Source organism: Vitis riparia, chromosome 7 (assembly GCF_004353265.1).
Source record: "Vitis riparia cultivar Riparia Gloire de Montpellier isolate 1030 chromosome 7, EGFV_Vit.rip_1.0, whole genome shotgun sequence".
NCBI classification, from domain to species: Eukaryota; Viridiplantae; Streptophyta; class Magnoliopsida; order Vitales; family Vitaceae; genus Vitis; species Vitis riparia.
Window position 1 is genome coordinate 23,661,371 of NC_048437.1, and position 24,323 is coordinate 23,685,693.

At 37.4% G+C, this 24,323-nt stretch overlaps 1 protein-coding gene across 1 annotated transcript; it reads left to right on the plus strand.

Moving 5' to 3' along the window:
• The first annotated feature begins 6,204 nt into the window (after positions 1 to 6,204).
• On the plus strand, positions 6,205 to 23,109 carry LOC117918693 (succinate--CoA ligase [ADP-forming] subunit beta, mitochondrial). The gene is made up of 12 exons (XM_034835524.1): positions 6,205 to 6,404; positions 6,812 to 6,922; positions 7,235 to 7,346; positions 7,661 to 7,725; positions 15,637 to 15,714; positions 19,965 to 20,039; positions 20,151 to 20,303; positions 20,408 to 20,542; positions 20,705 to 20,869; positions 21,269 to 21,391; positions 22,592 to 22,663; positions 22,770 to 23,109. Exons 1-12 carry the CDS (start codon positions 6,303 to 6,305, stop codon positions 22,848 to 22,850), a joined length of 1,272 nt encoding a protein of 423 aa, XP_034691415.1. The 5' UTR covers positions 6,205 to 6,302; the 3' UTR covers positions 22,851 to 23,109.
• Positions 23,110 to 24,323: the final 1,214 nt, after the last annotated feature.

The window sequence follows — 24,323 nt, forward strand, 5'->3', positions numbered from 1 at the left end:
ACATACTGGGGCATACCACATTCTCTAAGAGCACCAGACCTTTCAGCAGACTTTTATTCACCTTTTGATCTAGTTGTTAACCCTTGCGAGTTACATACTGAGACATACCCTTCTTCTTTAGGATCATCGTGCCTTTCACAGACTTCATTATCTTTTTACCTAGTTGTCGATCCTTATGAGTTGTCATACTGAGGCATATCCCCTCCAACTGAGTTTGCTTGCATCGTTATCTTAGTTATCATTTGGTTTTGAGCCACTTGATCAAATCATTTGTCTTGTCAGTTCAGTTTGAGTTTTTTAGGACAACACCTATATCGATCGGTCATCATCTTGTCAGTTCAATTTGAGTTTTAGGGTCGCACCTATATCGATCGGTCATCTTCCTATCAGTTTGTATTCAATTTGAGTTGGGACCGCACCTATATCGATCGGTCATTCATCTTATTAGTTCAATTTTTAGGACCGCACCTATATTGATCGACCATCTTCCATGTCAGTTTGAGTTCAATTTGAGTTTTTAGGATCACACTTATATTAATCGATCATTTCCTTGTCAATTCAGTTTGAGTTTTTCAAGACCGCACCTATATCGATTGGTCATCGTCTTGTCAGTTCAGTTTGAGTTTTTAGGGTCGCACTCATATCAATCGGTCATCATCTTCTTGTCAATTTGAGTTTGAGTTTTCGAGTTGGGACCTCACCTATATCGATCGATCATCTTCATGTCAGTTCCGTGTTAGTTTTCGAGTTGGTACCATACCTATATCGATCGGTCACTCTTCACATCAGTTCAGTTTCAGTTTATTAGGACATCACCTATATCGATCGGTCATTGTCCAATTAATTTGAGTTCAAGTTTCTAGGACCGCACCTATATCGATCGGTCATTCATCTTGTTTTGTCAATTCAGCTTAAGTTTCAAGATCGCACCTATATCGATCAGTCATTGTCTTGTTAGTTTAAGTTTGGGTTTATGGGGTCGCACCTATATCAATCAGTCATCTTCATATTAGTTTGTGTTCAGTTCGAGTTGGGATCACAACTATATCGATCGGTCATCTCTTGTCAGTTCAGTTTGAGTTTTTAGGGTCGGACCTATATTAATCGGTCATCTTCTTATCAGTTTGTGTTCAATTTGAGTTGGAACCGTACCTATATCGATCAGCCATTTTGCTATCAGTTTGTGCTCAGTTTGAGTTGGGACCACACCTATATTGATCGGTCATAGTCTTATCAGTTAGAGTTTGGGGTCGCACCTATATCGATCAGCTATCTCATTGTCTTGTCGGTTCAGTTTTTGGGACCGCACCTATATCGATCAGTCATCATCTTATCAGTTAGAGTTTGAGGTCGCACCTATATTAATCGACCATCTTATTGTCTTGTCAGTTCAGTTTTTGGGACCGCACCTATATCGATCGGTCATCGTCTTATCAATTAGAGTTTGGGGCTGTACCTATATCGATCGACCATCTTATTATCATGTCAGTTCATTTTTTGTTTCTAGGACCGCACCTATATCGATCGATCATTCATCTTGTCTGTTTGAGTTAGAGTTGGGACTGTAACTATATCGATCGGTCATCTTCCTATCAGTTTGAGTTTGAGTTTTCGAGTTGGGACCGCACCTAAATCGATCGGTCATTCATCTTGTCTGTTTGAGTTAAAGTTGGGACCACACCTATATCGATCGATCATCGTCTTATCAATTTGAGTTTGAGTTTGAGTTTGAGTTTTCGAGTTGGGACCGCAACTATATCGATCGATCATTTTCATGTCAATTCAGTGTCAGTTTTCAAGTTGGGACCGCATCTATATTGATCGGTCATCGTCATGTCAATTTGAGTTTAAGTTTTCGAGTTAGGACTTCACCTATATCGATTGATCATCTTCATGTTAGTTTTGTGTCAGTTTTCGAGTTGGGACCGCACCTATATTGATCAATCATTCTTCACGTCAGTTCAGTTTCAATTTCTTGGACCGCACCTATATCGATCGGTCATTGTCTTATCGATTGAGTTGACTTTTATTTATCTTTGAGTTGTGTCTACCTAGTTGAGTCTTGTTCGATCTTGAGTCACATATTTTTCTTCGAGTTCATTCTTTTTTAAGATCAATCATTCCTTATCTTACTTATCATTGAGTCGTTCATTGCATCATGGTCCAGTGTTATTCATTACATATACACTTTTCGCATCATCCAAATCTTTGGCTAGAGTCTCACTTTCCTAGTATGTGTCCTTGATCTTGAGCTTATCGTGTTATGTGTTTAGACCAAAATTCAGGATCTTTTCTATTCTTCGGTACAATTCACTTCATTCCATTAGCCTCTCATGTATTCGTGATCCATTCATTTCACTTGTGATCTTTACCGAAGAAGGGCATATTTGTAAACCCTCATTTTGGCCTAAGTCTTTTTTATTATTTTTAGAGCACTTTGTTGGCAACATGTCTTAGAGTGGGGATCGGTTTCCTTTGGAGCCACATGTCTGGGACGCATGGCCAAGCACACCACCAGTTTGCCATGGTGGTGGTTGGGGGATAGAGACGTCTTTGAGCAAGCTGCAGGAGATGATGACATAAACAATGGGCTGGTGGTGATATTTTGGTTGAACTAGGAGCAATGAAGGGAAGATAGCTGGAGAAGAAGGGATTGAGGGCGTTTCGGGAGAGAGTTTTTCAAATAAAGGAGTGTGAGGTAGGAGTCAGGAAATGGCATTCAGGAATGAGGGAGTTGCAGAAAAATTAGTTTTGGAAAGGAACTGGAAAAGAGGAAAAACAGAGCAAAAGAAAGAGAAAAAACATAAGGTAAGTATTAATCTTGATTTCATGTCTTTGTTTTCTCGTCTGCTCCTTGTTCTACTGATTTTTTTTGTGCAATATGTTTTGCTCAATTGTGGTGTGGATATTGAGCCACACATTTGGTCTTTTGGTTGGTCCCAAAGATGACTTTGGATTTGTTAACATTGCTTTATCTGCCATTGTTATCCTCACGTTACCTGTTTTTTTTTTTTTCTTGCTGGAAAGTAACCTCAACTTGTTTTAGCTTTGTTGTGAAATGCTCAAGAATCATTTTCCGTTCATGTTTGATTTAATCTCCCCCACCCGGTTAGCAAGTTCACTGATAATCTATGAAGTGGAGTTTCCATTTGATGTCTTGTGTTGTTTATTATGTTATGCTCTGTTTCTAGAAACGTTTCCTTGCTAGAATCTTCCTCTGTTTTCGGTTCTTATCCAAACGCATGAGTTGTAGAGAGGTATAAGGTGATGGGGTTTATGGGGATTCAGACTGGGTTCGGGTCTGTGGGGCGGTGGCGGTCGCTGAGGAAGTCGAGGATGCCCGCGGATCAGTAAGGACTGCAACGCCTAGAAGATGCTACTGGTTCGACATTCATGTTTGTTATTGGTAGTGCTAACAATAAAGCGAAGATGGCAGAACTCAGAAAAGAGGTTGCACAATATGATGATTTCATGTTATTAGATATTGAGGAGTGCAGTAAGCTCTCATACAAAATGTTAGCTTTCTTCAAAGTTGCCTATGCACTTTTTGACTTTGAATTCTTTGTTAAAGTTGATGCTGGCATATAAATAAAATTCCAAGGATTGTCGGTCATTGCTCTTAGCAAAAGAGCGTTCACACTTTCAAACTTACCTTGGATGCATGAAAAAAGGCCCGGTTTTCACTAACCCAAAGGCCATATGTCATTTTATTTATTTATTTTTTCTTCATCTTTTGATGCCAAAATTTAATTTTTAAAACTTTAATTTTCAAATAATTCTTTAAAATTCCAATTTTTAATTTAATTTTCAAAACTTTAATCTTCAAATAATTTTTCAAAACTCCAATTTCTTTAAATTTAATCTCCAAAATTCCATTTCCTAAATTTAATTTTTAAAACTCCAATTTCTTTTCAAATTTAAATTTCTAAAATTCCAATTTCTTTCAAATTTAATTTCCACAATTCCACTTCTTAAATTTAATTTCCGAAATTCCATTTCCTAAATTTAATTTTTAAAAATCCAATTTCTTTCAAATTTAATTTCCAAAATTCCAATTCTTAAATTTAATTTCCAAAACTCCAATTTCTTTCAAATGTAATTTCCAAAATTCCAATTCTTAAATTTAATTTCCAAAGTTCCATTTCCTAAATTTAATTTTTAAAACTCCAATTTCTTTCAAATTTAATTTCCAAAACTCCAATTCTCAAATAATTTCCAAAATTCCAATTTCTTTCAAATTTGATTTCCAAAATTTTATTTCTCAAAATTAATTTAAAAAATTCCAATTCTTAAATTTAATTTTCAAAACTCCAATTTTCAAATAATTTTTTAAACTTCAAATTTCAAAACTATAGTTTTCTTTCAAATAATTTTAATTTCACTCCAGTTTTCAATTTTTTTTTTTTTTAATTCTATCACTTTCATTTCTCATTAGGGTTTTAAGTTACTAAAAATTCCGTTTTTAAATAAACTTGCTATCTTTCCTTTCAGGTAAGCACTTTCATGATTTTTCTTTGATTTTAAAATAATTTTTTTGTTTTTCTTGATTTCTAATAAACATGAAGATAATTTTCATAATTCCAAAACAATGGAATTTGTGGGATTAATTCATGCAAAATCAATTGGACTTTGGTCGGGACCCTACATATGAGTTTTCTCTTCTGATTGTCAATTGTTGTGATTAATGAATATTGTTTGATATTTGTCATAATCTTTGATATGCATGTGATAATTTTATACTTGAGTTAACCTTGTTTCCATGATAACGCACTATTACTTGCTACTAAGGTACGTTCTCACTCTCACTATGTTTATTCTTATGTATAATTCGCTTTATTATTTGATTATTTTATTGGTATCTATTGATTTCCTTATCAATTATCATATTTATCTCACCTTATTTAGTAGAGACCTTATTATAGGGCTTAAAGGGGTGCTACGACTCACCATCGTACCTTTCCAATAGGCAGCCTGACCCCAGACCCAATTTTGGTTTTCCACGGACTGTCTTTTTCACATACAGAGTCACACTTAGGGTTTTCTTTCTTATTTTGTTTTTCCTTTAAAATAAAACAAAAATAAGTGGCTCCGACTTTTTCAAAAATAATTTTTCACCAATAAAAGCGAGTTTCGCCGATTGAGTGAGAACACACGTGAAAAATGCAGGGTTCACAAAGGTAAAACCATAATTTTTATACTAGAGTTATCATATTTTATATATAAGTTATTAATATTTTTTATTTTAAAAAAATGTATTGAAAAAAACACTAAATTATTTACCTTTTGCATTTAAATAGGTAGAAACTTATAAAATCTAATAAGATTTTAAATAAAATAACAAACAAGAAAATAAGATTATTATTTTAAAAATGCTATCAAAAGTACTTTTTGGTATTTTATGCATGTAAAATTAAAGAATCGTTGGATAGAATAAAAAATATAGGTATATTCATAAAATGCCAAAAAAAGGGGATAGAATTAGGTGAAAAAAAGGAAATTTAACAACACAAATGACAAAACACATCAAATGAAAAATTATAGATTATAAAATACATTATGGAAAAATAAGTTTTTTTTTTAAAATTTATTTATATTTAGTGTTCCTAGAATCCAAGGTATAAATAAGAAAAAAAAAAGTATAGGGTTATTTAAGTAAAAAGGATATTGAGAACTCAATTTTTATAAATCTAAGTTTTGTTTTAAAAAATAGTTTTTAAAAATAGTTTTAAAAAACTGTTATTTGATATTTTATAAAGCAAAAGTATATTTGAAAACCTAAAATATTTTTAACATATTTTTAATATTTTAAAAATAATTTTTATATTTACTGTTTTATTTTTAATCATTCTATACGTTTGTATAATTATTTTTTTTTAAAATTCTTAGAAAATAAGTGAAAATAACTAAAATATTATTTAAAAATATTTAGTTTTCTATTTTTAATAACAAAAAATAGAGAAAAAAAATTTGATTGCCAAATGTATATTTCTTTTTTTGTTGTTGTCTAGATAACATTAAATTTGTTTCGAAAACAATTACTAGAACCTAATCCTTCATCCCTTTTTAGCCATATTTTTTAAAAAATGTCTTCATTATTTTTTGGGTTTTTTTTTTTTTTTTTTTTTTTTGTAAAAATAACAATTTCTTTATATAAAAAATAATTGTGGAAATTGGAGGAATTTGTAACGGAGTTAACGGAAGCCCCCGTCTAGGCAATTTGAAGCTTCTCTTCTCTCTTTTTCTAGGGTTCGGTTTGGATCTTGCTTCTCGGAATCTCTTGATCGTCGCAGCTCTGTAGAAGAATGGTGAGAGGATTGGTCAACAAGCTTGTATCTCGCTCTCTCAACGTCGCCGGAAAATGGCAGCAACAGCAGCTCCGCCGTCTCAACATTCACGAGTATCAGGTCCCTTTTCTCTCCTTTTTCCATCTTTGTTCCATTTTTCATCTTGTGGTCTCTGATGTTCCCTTCTTTGTTTCGTTCCTGGGGAAACGTAAGAAATTAAAGTGAAAATGAGAATTTTCAGTTTCGTGTTTAGGCTGCTTTGGCTTCGGGAAAATGAAGGCTATATCAGCCATGTTCATTAGGCTTGGTTTGAAAATATGATTGAAGAAGTGTTTATGTGTTTTGTTTTTGTTTTTTCCCATGTTTCTTCAACAGTGGAATAAGAATTACGTGATGTGTCGATTTAGCACTTTTTGCGCTTCTTGTTAGATTTTTTTCGGGATCTTCGTGCTGGTTGTTACAGAATTGATGTCTTTTGATTGATGATTGGATTCGATGATTTGTGTTTCTTGGAATTGTGAAATCAGGGGGCTGAGTTGATGAGCAAATATGGAATCAATGTTCCAAAAGGAGTTGCTGTCGGTTCTATTGAAGAAGTTAGGAAGACTATTCAGGATGTGTTTCCTAAGGAAAATGAGGTAACTGCTTAAATTTTTAGGAAATTTGTCAATTCCATATGCCAATGACTGAGATTTCAGAAGAAATTGGTTGGGGGAAATAAAAAGAATGTGAAATTTGAACATTAGGCGATATGTTCTTTTTGGTTTATGAAAGAATGTAAATTCAACTCAACCAACTGATGTGCTGGGTCCTGCTGAATAGAGGCTTTTTATTTCGGGTCTCAACTTATTGAAGATTAATATTTAAGTTTTTGTTCATTTCCTTTCTCTAAATTTCCTCAGCAACCAAATAATGGGAAAAAAGCAATGCTAACTTTGATTCTGGTGCAGTTGGTGGTAAAAAGCCAAATTCTTGCAGGTGGGCGAGGCTTGGGAACATTCAAAAGTGGTCTTAAGGGTGGAGTTCACATTGTTAAGACTGACCAGGTTGAGGAGCTAGCTGGTAATAAGGATTGTATTTTATTTTTCATTTTAACACCATAAATTTTTTTTTTTTGTTTCCTTAGCTTTGTTTCCTTTGAATCTCTTTTATCATGTAAAGGTAGTTCTACTGTTTGTTTACTGGAGATTCTGGTTTTGTAACATTTTTTACCTTCTTATTGCCATTTTCATGCCTTCCACTTGTGTTTTCACTTCTCAATGGTGGTTTTTTTTCACTTATTGATATGTTGCTTCATAAATATGCATGGGACTTTTTGAAAATTGAATCTATTAGCAGTATGCTTATTTTCTCCTCATGTTCTTATTTTTTTCCAGGCAAGATGCTAGGCCAGATCCTTGTCACCAAACAAACTGGCCCCCAAGGCAAAGTTGTCAGCAAGGTATGATGTTGATTATTTATTTATTATTTCATTTATATATTGACATGTTGACTGTCTCATGCATTATGCACATTCATCATAACATGGATTTGAATCAATTATCACTGTTAACTATCCTCTAGTAGAAAAATCATACAACTAGTTAAGTAGTTGAAAAATATTTGGGATCCAGGTTCTTAGTTTTTCTTGTCTGTTGAAAAGACGATGCTTAGACTCTGTTGATCACTTTTCATGTGGTTACTGTCTTCTCAGTTTCGGCTGAATGTGTGAATTGATCTAGATATCATTGAACTTGAAAAGGAACTTTTTTTTTTTTTTTTGATAGATAAACATAGAAAATTTTCATTAAAAGAGGGAAGCAAGAAGGCAACCCGAAGCATACAGGGAGTATACACGAGAAGACCCAAAAACAAAAAGCACAAAGAAGCTAACACTCACCAACCCTCAATTAGAGCCCAACCAATCTACAAAGTTAATTATGGAACGGGGCTCTCCATCTAACCAAGACTTCGTCCAAGAGAAAAGATTACAAACAAAGGAGACTTTCAATCTTTGGATCGACAAAGCCTCGTTATCAAACACTATCCTATTTCTTTCTTTCCACATCGTCCAAAATAAACAAAGGGGGGCTGCCCGCCAAATTTTCCCACGCTTCTTGTCTACAAAGGAAGCGGACCAGCCAATGAGAGTGTCTTTAACCGTGAGCTGAAGGACCCAATTAACTCTAAACAACGTAAACACAAGATTCCACAGCACCCTCGCCTTGGGGCAATGAATAAGGATGTGGTTAATTGTCTCCTCATCATCACAACATAAGAAGCATCTGTTTGCTAGAGACCAGCCCCGCCTTTTGAGATGATCTTGGGTTAGTACCTTCCCCCAAGAAGCTTCCCAAGCAAAAAAACCCACCTTAGTAGGCACACAAGGGCTCCAAATGATTCGCCATGGAAACGGGACTGCACCACCAGAATCAAGAGTATTGTAAAGGGATTTTACAAAGAAAATCCCATTCTTAGAAGCATTCCACACCACTCTATCCTCCATCCCAACAATGAGTCTCTTACCTTGAAGGACCGAAAGGAGGCTCGCCACCGCCTCCAGCTCCCAGTCATTAAAAGATCTAGAAAAACAAGGATACCATCCCCCTGCATCCCCCATAGAATCCCAACAATCCTTTACCCACGCATCTTGGGATACCGCAAATGCAAACAAAGAAGGGAAAGCCACACAAAGGGGAATGTTTCCACACCAAATGTCCTTCCAAAATTTCACCCTTCTACCATCCCCTACGGTGAAGGAAACGTTTTTAAACAACAGCCCGCCATCCTTTCTGATTTCCTTCCACAACCCCACCCCATAGCCTTCCCTAACCTCACCAGAGATCCACCCTCCTTCTTCTTCCCCATACTTCGTGCTGATAATAAGTTTCCAAAAAGACTCTCTTTCAGCCGCAAAGCGCCAGCTCCATTTACACAACAGGGCCCTATTGAGGATAGAAAAATTTCTGATCCCCAAGCCACCCTTCATTTTATGAGAGCGAACCACATCCCATTTTACAAGATGAGGCCTCTTCTCCAACGCACCCCCACCCCAAAGGAAATCCCTTTGGATTTTCTCAAGCCTCAATCTTACAACCCTTGGAATACGCAACAAGGACATAAGATAAATCGGCATGCTAGCCAAAGTGCTCCGAATGAGAGTAATTCTCCCCCCCTTAGAAATGAACTGCCTCTTCCACAAAGCAAGTCTCTTCCTCATCCTTTCTTCCACACCATCCCACACAACCACCGATTTGTGAGGAGCACCTAGAGGCAGCCCCAAGTAGGTGGAAGGAAGATAACCCACTTTGCAGCCCAATTCAGAAGCCAAGACCTCAGCATTCTCAACTCTTCCCATCGGCAGAATTTCGCTCTTCTCCAAGTTGATGTTCAGACCAGAAATGACTTCAAACCACATTAAAAGCCAACTTAGGACAACCATTTGGTCTTGGGAATCCTTGCAAAAGACCAGCGTATCATCCGCGAATGACAGATGAGATACTTGAATCCCATTTCCACCCCTACCCCTTAATCTGCAGCCGGAAAGAAAGTCCCCCTAACCGCTTTGTTAATGAGGCAGCTTAAGGCCTCCATTCCTAAGACAAACAAATAGGGGGAAATGGGGTCCCCTTGCCTTAACCCTCGAGTGCTCTGGAAGAAACCCGCTGGCGAGCCGTTAATCAAAACTGAGAAGGATGCAGTGGAGATGCACCACCTGATCCAGCCAGCCCACTTCTCCCCAAAACCCATTTTTTGCATCACTGACATCAGAAAGTCCCAGTTAATATGGTCATAAGCCTTCTCCAGGTCAAGTTTGCATAACACACCAGCTTCATCCCCTTTCAGCAGCGAGTCTATGGCCTCTTTAGCAATTAACGCTGCGTCAAGGATTTGCCTTCCTTCAACAAAGGCATTTTGGGAAGAAGACACCACCTTACTCACTACTTTCTTCAGCCTATTGGCTAGAACCTTGGCGAGAATCTTGTATAGCCCACCCACCAGGCTAATGGGTCTATAGTCACGTAAATCCTCAACCCCACCTTTCTTGGGGACTAAGACCAGAAACGTGGAGTTAAGACTTCTAACGAATTTCCCCCTCTCAAAAAAATCCTTAAAGAATCCCATTATTTCGTCTTTGACAAAATCCCAACAAAACTGCCAGAAGGCAATAGGAAATCCATCCGGACCAGGAGCCTTGTCCCCGTTCAGCTCCGAAAGGGCCAGATACACCTCTTCCAAGGAGAACATCTCCTCCAGCCTGGCAGCCTCCTCTCTACCAATTCTATCAAACTCATACTTGGGTGCCAGCCACCAGGGTCCGATAACAAGTCCTGATAGGCCCTCACCACTCCCCTTTGAATATCTTGATCGTCTGAAAGCCAGATACCTTCGACTTTAATCTTTTTCAAACAATTCCTTCTACTGTTAGAGTTCGCCGTCGTATGAAAGAATCCCGTGTTCTTATCTCCTTCCTTCAACCAAATTTGTCTTGATTTCTGCCTCCACGAGATTTCCTCCATAATCGCCCATTTTTTAAATTCCTCCTTGGCCTCCTTTCTAGCCTCTAACTCCTGCTCGTTTAACGTTCTCTGCCTCTCCTGCTCATCTCAGAAAGAAACTTTGCCCAAAGCCATCCTCAAGTTCACCCCCACTTTACCAAAGACTTCCTTATTCCAATTCTTCAGCTTAACTTTTAAAGCCTTTAGTTTTTCTGAGAGGACAAAGCTATATGAGCCACCGCAGTTAAAGCCTTGCCACCAGCCCTTCAGAAGCTCCTTAAATCCTTCCTCCTTCATCCACATATTCTCAAAACGGAAAGGAATAGGACCTCTCCTAACTCCACCCCCATCTAACAGGATTGGGGAATGGTCAGACACAGCCCTCGGGAGTGTGCACTGAGTCACTCCACCAAAATGATTTTCCTACTCCTCCGAAATCAGGAAACGATTCAGTCTTGACCTGGATTGGCCATTTAACCCCCCACTCCACGTGTAAGGACCCCCCTGAAGAGGCAAATCTCTTAAAGCCAGCTCATCTAGAACCTCCGAAAACCTTCTCATAGAGCCAGACAGTCTTCCTGCTCTACTCCGCTCACTGGGAAATCTAATAACATTGAAGTCCCCGCCGATGCACCAGGGATCAGACCACAAACCTCGAATTGCACCTAACTCTTCCCAAAAAGGTTCTCTATACCTTTATGAAAAACCACATAAACCCATCCTCGCAGTTCTTGAATCGACACGAGATTGAGAAAATTCCCACTTCCAGGCCTACTAACTCCAACACTCTCTTATCCCAGAACACCACCACCCCTCCAGCTGCCCCTCTTGCATTCACAGCTCCCCATCCTAAGAATCTTCCCACGCCAAGACTGTGAATGACCCCTTGGGATATTTCTTGGATTTTGGTCTCTTGCAAGCACACCAAATCCACCTTTTGCGATCTGATTAGGGCCTTGATAACCTTCCTTTTATTTTTGTCATTAGCCCCTCTGACATTCCAAGATAGAATCTTTAGCTTCATCTAACTGTCGAGATTCTATCCCCACCAACTCTGGCCACAGAATTCTCCTTTCTAGCCCCAGAGTAATTGATAGACCACTCAAGTTTTTTCAATTCCCTATCAAACTTAGTGGTCCCTGACGTGCCCTTCTTCAAATTTTGCTCTCTTCTTTTCTTAGTCCTTAGGAGCAGATTTAGAATTTCGCCTTCAAAACCGTCCGTGGAGAAGCCCAAGAATTTACTAAACCTCGCCAAGTAACTGTCGTTCCACCGGCACCCATCCAGATCCTGAAGCATCCCCTCAAACTCCCCCCCCGGACCTTCTCCAGCCATTGGCTTCTCTCCCCTAGAGGCAAGCACCCCATTGCTGCCGTCAGCCAGAATGATACTCAACGGAATCTGCTCCTCTTCGTTGACCTCAGAAGCCGAAACACCGATGGACCCCTCATTCAACGGCATCCTTCCGAAAGAAGAAGGAGAAGGAGAAGAGAGATCCCGACCCCCCATAGGAATATGATAGAGATCAACATACCTGGAAGCCTCTTCGCATAGAGCTTTGTCAGTCAAGAGCCCCCGATCCATCAACTGAGAGGAATCTCACGTCAACAAGTCCCGCGGCAACCCGACGAGGGGATCGACATCTCCTCTTGCATCTTGACTTGCACCTTTGGATGTGGGATGTGGCTGCAGAACCCGAGCCCTAGGAAGCGAGACTGGGGACTCGTTTCCATAAAAGGCCCCATCACCAGGCCCACAGGCCACACTCGACACTCCATCTCTTAAGGAGAGGGGAATGGGCCTTGGAACCCGACCCAAGTCCACCCGGCTAACAAGACAACAGTCTTGGGCCTCCCCACAGCTTAAAGCTGAAGGGCCGCAGCTCCTGCTTGGGCCTGCCAGCCCACTGCCACAAATGTCCATACTGATAGGATAGGACTCCCTACCCCCTCCCACTAGGACGACTGATCCATCAACCCATCTCCTCTCAACAGTCCCTTCTGCAGAGGCCTCATCAGAGTGAAAGAGGGGATTTCCTTCATTACGCGCCACGTTTTGTACCTCCACCTGCACCCCCAACTGCTCTACCCCCTTCCTTTGACTCCCACAGCAAGCCACCCGATGAGACCCAACGTCTTCTTCACCTGTCCTTAACCAGCCCTTCCCGGATAAGCTTCCCGTCGGAACCACCTGCGAGAACCAAGGTGCAGATTCCCACCATAGATGAAGGGAAAAGCACCCCGTCCCCAAAACTATATGAACAGAGCTAGGGACCTCCCAATCCACACGCTTCACCAAAATCCTCGCCCATTGCAACTCAGACATGGATTTGGTGCCTTCATCCATTGCTATAAATCCTCCGCACCCATCTCCAATATTTTTAAACACCTCAAAACTCCAGAGATGGAGTGGGAGCCCGACCACCCTAACCCATGTCTTTGCGGCAATAGAGTCCTTAAGGGAACACCCCACCTCAGGATTCCATCTGTCCAAGATAAGCCAATTTTCCTTAATGTTTCTTTTGCCTCTGGCCAAAACTCTCTCAGCCTCTTGAGCCTGCTCGAAATCAAACAACATAATACCCCTACCCAACCCGACAATCGACAACTTCCCCTTAACCTCCCAGTTTTGGCGGGTCCAAAATCTAACGTAATCCAACTCAGGTAATGGAGCTGAGATGGAACCCCACCTCCTTATTAGACAATGTTTCAGATGTTCAAGTCTACCACGCACCTCTTTTTCCCTTACCTCTAACCACACTGACTCACCCGCCCTTCTCGGGGTCGATTTAACAGCATTTGCAAAAGATTTCATTTCCACCCTCTTTTCCCTCCACTGAACCTTTAGGACTCCCTTCGGCTTCAACGGAGCCTCTGGCATATTGGTGAGCTTTAATCCTTCTGACGGTGTCACTCCCAGACCTCTCAACCTCACAGCCAACAAATTCCATCCACTGGCCTAACCCTTCCCTTCAGGGAAGATGATGCTGTATCTTTTTGCTTCCATATATCGGACTGAGCATAGGATGAACCTCCCTGCCTTGTTCATCCGTCGTTCCATTCTAAACTTTTTGTTTCCCTCCAACCATTCAATAGCCCATCTTTGATCATCCGCCTCTCTACAACAGGTTTCAATGCCTTCCAACAGACAACGAAGACTAGCCTCCCCAAATCTAATCCAAGAATCAAAGCCCCTGCATCTCTCCCATATGCATCCTTTCAACTTTCCACCCGACTCCTCAACCTCAATCTCAAACAACTTGGACTCTACCACAAAACGACTTCTCCCCATTAACTTGAAAAGGAACTTGTTGAAGAGTTTTGAATATTTTGCAATGTTATTGAAGAGTTTTGAATATTTTACAATGTTATTTAGTTCCTTCAATGAGAATGGTGCATGAGGAATGTTTTTTTTTTTTTTTTTTTTGATAGATGGTGCATGAGGAATGTGAAGACGAGAGTCATGAGACTCAAGTTAACTGTTTTCCTGCTTTTGCTGTGAAGTTGTCATTGTACACTATGGGAAATTTTTATTGTAGCTTGATCTACTAAAGCATTTCAAAATGGAAAATTTTTTGTGGATGAGTGATGCCATGGTTTGAGTTCTGCGACAAAGATGAAAATTGCTGTTTCTCTTAACATCCTCATTAGAACTTTAATTTATCTGTATAAGCGTCTAGAGATATTAACTTGAAAGTTTACAGTTTCTCTTGCACTTCTAATGTTGAACTTTTGCCAATAGATTTATGGGTAATACTTTCAAACTTTTGTATGCTCATTGCATTAAGGTAATTTCCTGCCTTCCAAAAGGCATTTTAGGTGCATGCCTCAAGATGAGGTGCTGTAGCCTTAACACAAAGGAATTGAGGCTTAAGCCTTAAATATGCATTAGTTTAATGGGTGTTCAACTTTTGATACGTAGGGCTTGGGCTTTTATGAAACCCTATGAGTATAATTTATAAATTAACTTAGACTTATTTTTCAATTTACTAACTTATATACTTATACATAATCATCATTTAATTATTGACAGTTACAGGAAGGTTATTGATAGATTTAGGAGAGAGACCACTGTAATTGGTGGATGAAGAAGAGGAAAGGGAGAATATAGAAACTAATGGAAGGATGATAGAACAATCATGTATGATAATGATTCTTGAGAATATCCTAATAGTGATAATGATGGTGGTACTAAGAGCTATTTGCTGGAGCCTTGAGAGAGGGTTCGATTGTGGGAGAGTGAAAAAGGAACTAAACTAAAAATGATTTATTATTATTCTATCTATTTTATGATATTTTATTAGTATTATTATATGATTTATTTGTTTATTTTTATTTTTGGTTTTCGGATGGTGAAGCTTATGCCTTGCCTCATTTGGGAAACATACCTCAAGGCCACTGTTGCCCTTTAAAACATTGTATGATTTATTCTTTACTCTTAAGTAACAACTGGTCCTTTAGAACATATTGATGTACATTTGATTAAATAGGCTTTTTTTTGTTAGTTTTTTAAGGCATATTTACCTGCCAGGCTTCATTTGAAATTCCTAATCTTGGTTTTCCAGGGAAAAATTAAGATTATGAAATTACATTGATGGCTATTTATGGCATCATCATCATGCCTTGAGTATCTCCTGAATCTTTTGAAGCATATTCTATATCTGGATTGATTCATTTTATGTTATATTTATTGATTGTTTCTGATCAATTTTATTTATTTTTATGTTATATTTATTGTTTTATATTCTGTTACACATTGTGTGCAGCATAGAAACCTCATTTTGTTTGTAATCAACTATCATAAAGAAACTTGTTTTTAATTGATACTTGACTATTGTGAAGGAAATTGTTTAGTGATTTTTTTTTATTATGCAGGTTTACTTGTGTGAAAAGATGTCACTTGTCAATGAGATGTACTTTGCTATCACTCTGGATCGTTCATCTGCGGGTCCAGTACGTTCCCAAACTCAGTTTTGGATCTTTGTGTCTGCTTTTGTGAATGATTTTTTTTATTTCAGATAGGAAGTTTAAATTATATTTCCCACTCTTTCTGTATCTTCATGTTTCTGCAAGTCATGTTAATACTTGCCTTTTGAAAGTTGTAAATAACAGTTATGAATGGCATTGGATGAATAATCTGAATGTTCTTTTGTAACTTCTTATAGGGACAAATGAAAGAGTGACTTCTGAACTCCACTATTTTTAGAATGATCATGTCAGATTGATGGTTAATTTCCCTGTTAAGTATACGAGCTAGAAGATCTGTGTGCCTTTGAAAAAAATTAGTATAATAACGGTTGGAATTTTCATTTTAGTGGCACCATTGTAAATTGAAAGAGGCCATTGGCTAATTCTCCATTTTATATGGATAAATTGTCATGGGCATCTAATTTCATTTCTATTGCCCCTGTGTTCTGGATTTTGGCAGAAATGTAACAAGAAATATGTACACTGTCTGACTTATGACATGGAATTAGATGGAGAACACAATGTAGGGCACCAAATCACCCCATCATTATCCTACTAGCTAAGCTTTTTCGATCTGCTCCCTTGTTGTTGTATGCTCATTGCTCATTTTTGATGAAATGCCTGCATGAGTGAAATGACTGCCTTTAGGTTGGATATTGTTCTACTATGCCACCCAGGCATCCTTGAAAGTGCCATGCAACATGGTGTGGCACCTTGATGCTTGATCTTACACCTGGTTCAGGAGTAAGTCCAGGAAACTGGGAACAAGATTCCACTTCTTGATGTCAGTTTAAACATGATACCTTGAATGTTGGGATGGCTTGAAGGTCTTTTGGAGTGAAATGCCTGGTTGTTGTTGGTTTGTAGAAGTCAAGGTCAGGTTGTTGGGGTATCTTCTAAGATCATACAGAATATCAACATTTGAACTCTCTAATGAGTCCCATGGATCATGCATCTTGCTTACCAGGTGCATAGATGCTATCTAATCTTAAGCTTGGCATTGGTTGCACTCAAGGTGTGGTAAGTTCTCAATTAAAGCTTTCTACTCCTTTTTGGCACTATGGGGTTCAGAGATTTTTGCCACTGGAGTTATTTGGAAAGCATGGTCTCGACAAGAGTGGTTTTCTTTCTTTCTTTCTTTCATTTTTTTTTTTTTTGGGCATAGGAAGCAACATTGGAAGGATGTAGATGATAAACCAGTTGAAAAAGAGAGGGGTGTCTTTAGGGAATAGATGTTACACATGTAAGAAGGAAGAATAATCCATTGATCACATGCTTCTTCATTGTGCTTCACCAGGAAATTTGTTATAGTTGGTTTTCTCTGTGTTCAGGTTACATTGGATGATGCACTTTTCAAATAGATTGATTTTGCTAATTGGAATGGGTTCTATGTGGTGTACCCTTCTTATGCTGTTCTTTTTTGCTTGGTGCCCTTACTTCTTGTGTACTTTGGCATGCCTTAGCTGCGGGCCTTTTTGTATTATCTCTTTTTATATTTACATATATTATTTATTGAGTGCTTTTTTTAAAAAAAATATATCCTACTCCAACACTTGTCTAGTTGATCGCATCCCATATTTCGATGGCCTACAGCATACATGACAATGCAGCCCAAGGTCCTCAACCAAGCTGGTAGCATACAGCACCTATTGGGTCACTACTGTGCATCAATTAGCTTGTAGCAATAAAGTGTTGTTCTGATCCAATATCTGATGTAGGACAACCCTAGGATGGTTGCCTACACTCAAGGGTAGGTGGGCTAGGGTTTTATTTTTAGGGTGTAAGGAGAGGAACAAAGAATCAATTTTATGGTAGAGAAAATTATAAGATAAGAAATAGAGAGAAAAGAAGAAGTAATGAAGAAAAGATGGAAAACCTTAGAGTCTCACTAAGGCCTTCTAGGAGTCTTACCTAGAAGAAAATCAATGGAGTCTCACCATTGAGGGTTGTAACCTTGCAATGAAAGAAAATATGATATTATTCATATCAAATTATCTCTTTGATTTACATTGATTAGCCTATTTATAGGCTTCTCTAAGAAATCCAAAGTCTACTAGGCCTCTAATAACCTATGATTCTAATTCTAATTATAGCATCCAAAGTCTACTAGGATTCTAATAACCTATCATGACTCAAATTCTAATTATATTATAACTCAACTAGCTAATCCTAATTTAATTCCAAGTAATATTAATCCTACTTTAATTACAACTAATACTAATTCCCTTTCTTGATATATATCTTGAAAATTCATCCTCATCAATATCATATACCTCAAATTACACCAGCTCTTACTGCCAGGCTGTGTTGAACTGAGCAGGACCTCCACCATGACTTTTTCACTTCCATCACTGAAAGGACTACACTTCCTCCTTGCACACCATGCAACTTTTGTGACCCAGTACAGATACATCTATCACGTGAAGAAGCCAGATACATAAATATGTAATGGCAAAAACCAAGAATCTGGCTGAGAGCATGTATCCATGGTAGCTCCTCTTTGCTATGCAAACATCATGTTGACATTTATGGGGTTATTCTCTACTACCATTGCAAAAGATTCATTGGTAGCAGAGGTGTGGGAACAGGTTAGGGACAAAGGCTTTTGAAGTCCTTTTTTTTCAAGGTGGTTCCATGATTGAGAGCTTGGAGGAGTTGAGACCTTTTTTCATAAATTGAACATGAGTTTAATGAGAAGGGATGAAGGTGATAGAATGGTTTGGAAGGACTCTCAAGTGTAGCTATTCAAACTCAAGCAAGGCACGTCCACATACTTGTTATTGGAGTTGCCATGGTATTCACCATGTATTATTTTTCGCATGAAGAAACTATATCCAACCCTTGGTTCTGAGTGTTATGCACAGTGTTGGCATTTCTGTGGCCTTTTTTACAACCTCCTATAGGGCTTTTGTAATACGAAGATTAGGAATGCCTTTCAGAATGCCCAAAACCCATAAATCGCCTTGGGGGTGATTTTGTTGATGTGAAAACATGGTAGTTTGGAGGTTGGCTGCCAATTAACAGTATTTCTCCTTATCTGGAAATACTATCATTACCACTGCTCAAACAGTCATATTGAGCTTAATAAAGCAAATATTCCAACTATTGTACAATTAATTTCTATAATATCTAGAGAGTTGAAGTAAGCTTTGAGACAATCATGCCAGAAGTACCCTTGAGAACACATTTTGCTTAAAAACTGGGTCGCATTGCCCCACATTCAACTAATTCAAAGCCTAGCAATTTATGTTGCTAGTGAACTAATTTTGTGTAGCAATCTTGTGATGTTGAAAATCTTCTTCTTTCAAATGACATTTGATAGGTATGTGAGAATTAGAAGAGACAATCAGGATTTCTGCACCCTTGAAACCTATATGGATAGACAAGGCTGAGAAGCCACTTTGATCTGTTAAGAATTCTGCAAGGGTAAACTAAGCTTGCTCCTCTTGTTGTGCAAAGACAACAGTGGGAGATGCCCCTTGGCCTCTTCTTGTGCAAGCCAAGAGTGGGCATGCAGATTGCTTTGTTTGCTGTAGTTTTTTTGGGTGTCAGGACAGACTTCATGTTGGGACCTGGTAGTTTAACTTGGCCTTAGATTGAATGAATCATGGGATGGTGTCTGGCGGCCTATGGCTTATATGAATAAAGTTATTCATGGGCTGCATTTGTCTGCAGGTTCGTGAAGTCTATGTTTACTGCATTCTTGGCTACTGTTGCATTTCAAGCAAGGAGTGGTTGTGGTCCTATGGAATTCAAAGGGATTATCTCTGTTCCTTTAATTAGTAGTAATCTCTTCCAAAGGGATGATCTCTGTTCCTTTAATTAGTTGGAATCTCTTTTCTCCTCCATAGAAGAAATATCATTTTTATTATACACCAAACATGCTTTGATGTTACCTGTTAACAAATTATGGCTAGTGTTAGTTTGCATGATGACTTCCAGTTGAACTGATCTACAAGCTGTTTGTGTTATAAATTTGTGAGGATCCTTAACCCTTGAAACTGGTTACAGATAGGAATCAATAGCACTGTTCTGGATTGATCTTATACTGGATGTGTTGTTATTTGTATGATTATTTAATTTAGACACAAATTTTGTACACCACCACATACAGATGGCTCATATCAGTGCTTTGGTCCTGCCCATATTTGTGTGTTTTACCATTTTATCATGAAATTACACTAGAAAATATTGATCTAAATTTAAGATGTTTACTCACATATTCTGCTCTCCAGATCATAATTGCATGTAGAAAGGGAGGAACCAGCATCGAAGACCTTGCAGAGAAATTCCCTGACATGATTGTCAAGGTTATTGTCCCCAATGCTTTATTTTCATGCTTTGACATTGCTATCGAGACAGTTTCTTCTTTACCCTGTTATATTGTTAAAACAGTTGACTCACCATTTATTTCTGATCAGGTACCTATTGATGTTTTTCAAGGAATTACAGATGAAGATGCTGCTAAGGTTGTAGATGGTTTGGCTCCCAAGGTGGCAGATAGAAATGCTTCGATAGAGCAAGTGAAGAAATTATATAAGCTATTTTGTGAATGTGACTGCACACTATTGGAAGTGAGCATAAACTCCCTATTTTCAAACTCCATGAAAATTGACCATTTGTTTGATAATGTTAGATTCTTTTATCGAAAGAATCTTATTCTATTTTGTTTGAACAGATCAATCCCATCGCAGAGACTTCAGATAACCAATTAGTAGCTGCTGATGCAAAGTTGAACTTTGACGATAATGCTGCTTTTCGTCAGAAACATATATTTGCTCTTCGTGATGCAACACAGGAGGATCCTCGAGAGGTTGGGTTACTTCTTTTAATTTCTTGACCCTGTTTTATCTGTGATGTAAGTGGAAAGTAGCACATGTACATACCATAAAGGCAATCCCCCTCTCTTCACAACAACAAGGTAAAACTAAAGAACAATATGTAATATTCCATTTGTGGTTTCACTGTACAATAGGTGGCTGCTGCCAAAGCAGATTTGAACTACATCGGCTTAGATGGAGAAATTGGTTGCATGGTGAATGGTGCTGGCTTAGCAATGGCTACCATGGATATAATCAAGCTACATGGGGGAACTCCTGCCAATTTTCTAGATGTTGGAGGAAATGCTTCTGAAAGTCAGGTAATGCGAATTTTGCTTCTGATGCATATATTTAGGCATTGGCTTTCTTATTGTACTAGAATCCTTTTCTTATTTTGGTTTATTCCATATGATATTTCTTGGCTTGTTCTTAGAATTGTAAATATTTCAATTTTCAAGGCCAAGAAGTGTTTCTCTCTGTTTGTCTCCTTCATGCTTTGAATGCATGCATTTATGTTGTTGGCCTCCTGCTCTATACTCAGATCTTCTTTTTAAATCCTGGTTGTTTTACATTAATATTACTTTGTTTTTAGCATTGCAAATATTTCAAGGCTGACAACTCTTGCTCTTTCTCTCACATTGATGCACTTAAATACAACTCAAGTTACTGTATTATAAATAAAGATATATATTTATTAATTCTTAAATTATGTGAAACAGGTGGTGGAAGCATTCAAAATATTGACTGCTGATGATAAGGTCAAAGCAATTTTAGTGAACATTTTTGGAGGAATAATGAAATGTGACATAATAGCAAGTGGAATTGTTAATGCTGCTAAAGAGGTAAGATCTGCATCAAGATTGGTTCAGATTCTGTTGATTACCTACTTTTGCTCATAGTGGCCATTAAATCTTGTCATGCTCTCTAATTATGTCTTCTAGTATTAGTTCGTAGTCTTATCCTTGTTTCCATGTTAGATTAGATCTGATTTAAAATGAACTTCACAAACAACTCAGGATGGGAATTTAAGAGCTTGTTTGGGGAAAACTGTTTTCTAGACTCAAAAACACGTTTGGTAATTTTTTTGATAGAAAACAGGCTTTTAAGAACTCGTTTTGGAAATTGGGTGTTTTCTGAGAACATGTTTTAATTGTTTTTACTTGTTTTCTAGGGGTTATTTTGAAAAATAATTCTATAAATATGGAGAATAATTGAAAATAAAACACTACGAATGAAAGTTATTTTAAGAAATATTTGGAAATACAAAAAATAGGTTGAGAATATTTCAATTTCTTGAATAGGCATTTGTTCTAGAAAACATCATAGAATAGTTTAAAAAATAGTCCCAAACTGCCCCTAAGAGTTTGGTGAAAAATTGTGGTCGGTGAGATTCAATGATTTGTCCTCTTTGCTCCACAGTTGTTGAATCATGAGATGGTTTTTGAGAAGTCTGAAAATTTTGCCAATTTAAGAGAAGATTTGACTGCCAATTTAAACAATGGAGAAATTCATTGGCAGTAGGAAAGCTTAACAATTATAATTATAAGGAATAGAACTATAGGCAAGGAAATAAAAAATAAAAAATAAAAAACAAAAAAAGTGAAAAGCAAACTTTCTTGTAGCTTGGTTATTGTTAATGGATAGAGTTCCTGTGTAAGTTTTAGGTTCAGTTTTTTCTTTTTAATTGGTAAACAAAAAAAAATTTATATATAAAAAGAAGAAAGGGTGTTACAAGGAGTATACAAGAGGCGTCTAAAGGCAAGAATAAAAAGGAAGAGGGGATACAAAACATCTCACCAACCCTCATCTAGAACCCAACTAATAAAAAAGGTTGATTAAAGGTAAAGGTCCTTCATCTATAACCGACTTAGTCCAAGATCAAAAATTACATACAAAAGAATTTTTCATCATTTGAACCAAAAGCTCTTCATACCAACTTTTCATTTAGGTTCAGTTTCTTGGTACCCTCTGACCTAAGTTTGACTTAGATAATTTAATTTTCTGCAAATATGTTCTAACTTTTGTTTGATTGGATTTTGAAGGTTTCACTAAAAGTACCGGTGGTTGTTCGGCTTGAAGGCACCAATGTTGACCAAGGAAAAAGAATTCTGAAGGTAAATGCAAAACCTTTGGATGGAATTCATTTTATTTCGAGTGTTTCCAAAAAGGAAAAAAAATCAGAAACATAATACGAGTTGTTGATCACAAATGATATTGCAGGAAAGTGGAATGGCATTGATAACAGCAGAAGATCTGGATGATGCAGCTGAGAAAGCCGTTAAAGCATCAGGAACCTGTTGAGGATGCCACTGTTGGTCCCTTACCTGAGTTACATTTTTATTTGGCTTGAGTTTGATTCTTTTTTGGTAAATCCAATCTGATTTGGTTGCATGTTTCTGTGGAAAACACGCATAGACATTAGTTTCAACCAAATGGTACAATACGGAAACTGATAACGAGAAAAAGATCCAATGGGAGCTGTAATTGTTCCCAAAGCATTTTTGAATAAGCCTGGCCCCTTATCTCCATTATAAAGGGGAATTCTTCTGTTCATGTTCTATTTTGAATCTTTTTTTCCTTCTCATCTTTTCTGTGTGGATTTAGAGACTCGTTCACCCAGGTTGGCAAAGTTAGATTTTGCTATTTGAAAATCATTCCCGTCAAAACATATTCGGAATCCGGAGATGCTTCTGGAAAACAGCTTTCAGAGAATAAGTTCCCCCAACTTTTAGTCTGGACATTTTTGGAACCCTTTAGTGGTGTTAGGTCTGAGGCCATTAATTCGGACAACATGTAGCACGTGTAGCCTGCTCTGTTGAAGGAACGAATCCATTTACATGTTCTATTGACTGATTGAATAAATAACCCATCTTTGATTAGATATTTAGATGTGGCTTAAAAGCTTTCCACATGATTAAAATCATGATTGGTTAGGAGTAAGACAAGTCGTAGCATGACTAGTTAGCTGATACCCTTAGAAAGTAGTACTACTATATCATGTGATTTTAAATGTAACGTGCAATTAGGCCCTGGTGTCTGGTCACGAAACCATGGGGAATTGAGGTATTACCTACCAAAGGGATCAAGAAAGTAGAGCTTTCAATTTTGCTAATATTTTAATTGATGAAGAAATGGAAAAATGACTTGGACATGAAATGTTTGTGACCCACAATTTGGTACCACCTCCTCCTATCATCAACATGGAGAAGCAAGTGAGAAAAAAAGACAAGCAAGAGAAAAACACAAGTGATGGTCTTCATTTTAATCATTTTTGTATGTCATATATCATCATCACGTAACATACAAGTCATGTTAAAAGATATTTTTTAGGATTCTTCTAAGTTGAGAAGAAAGTGATTAAAGACGTGTTTGGAAGGGATTTGGAAATGGGTTAAAAGCACAAAACACTTGCTTCAAAAACACAAAAAAAAATCACTTGGGATATGATTTTTCTTCAAAATTTCAAAAATTACAAGGCAAGTCTATATTTTTATTTAATAGGTTCTACTTTTTATATAGAAGTTATTGCTATCATTTGTTTTTAAAAACAAAAAATAAGAAATATAAGTAAGTGGCTATTAAGTTGGTATTTGGCTTTTTAATTTCATGTTAAATGTAATTTGCTTTCAAATTTTAAATGATTTGTTTTTAACTTTTTTTTTTTTGCTTGTTACTTTTTTAAAAAAAATTATTAAATAAAAAAACAAAAATATTTATATTGCGTTTGTTTTTTTAGCTTTCTGTTGAAAGTAATTTACTTTCAAGCTTTAAGTC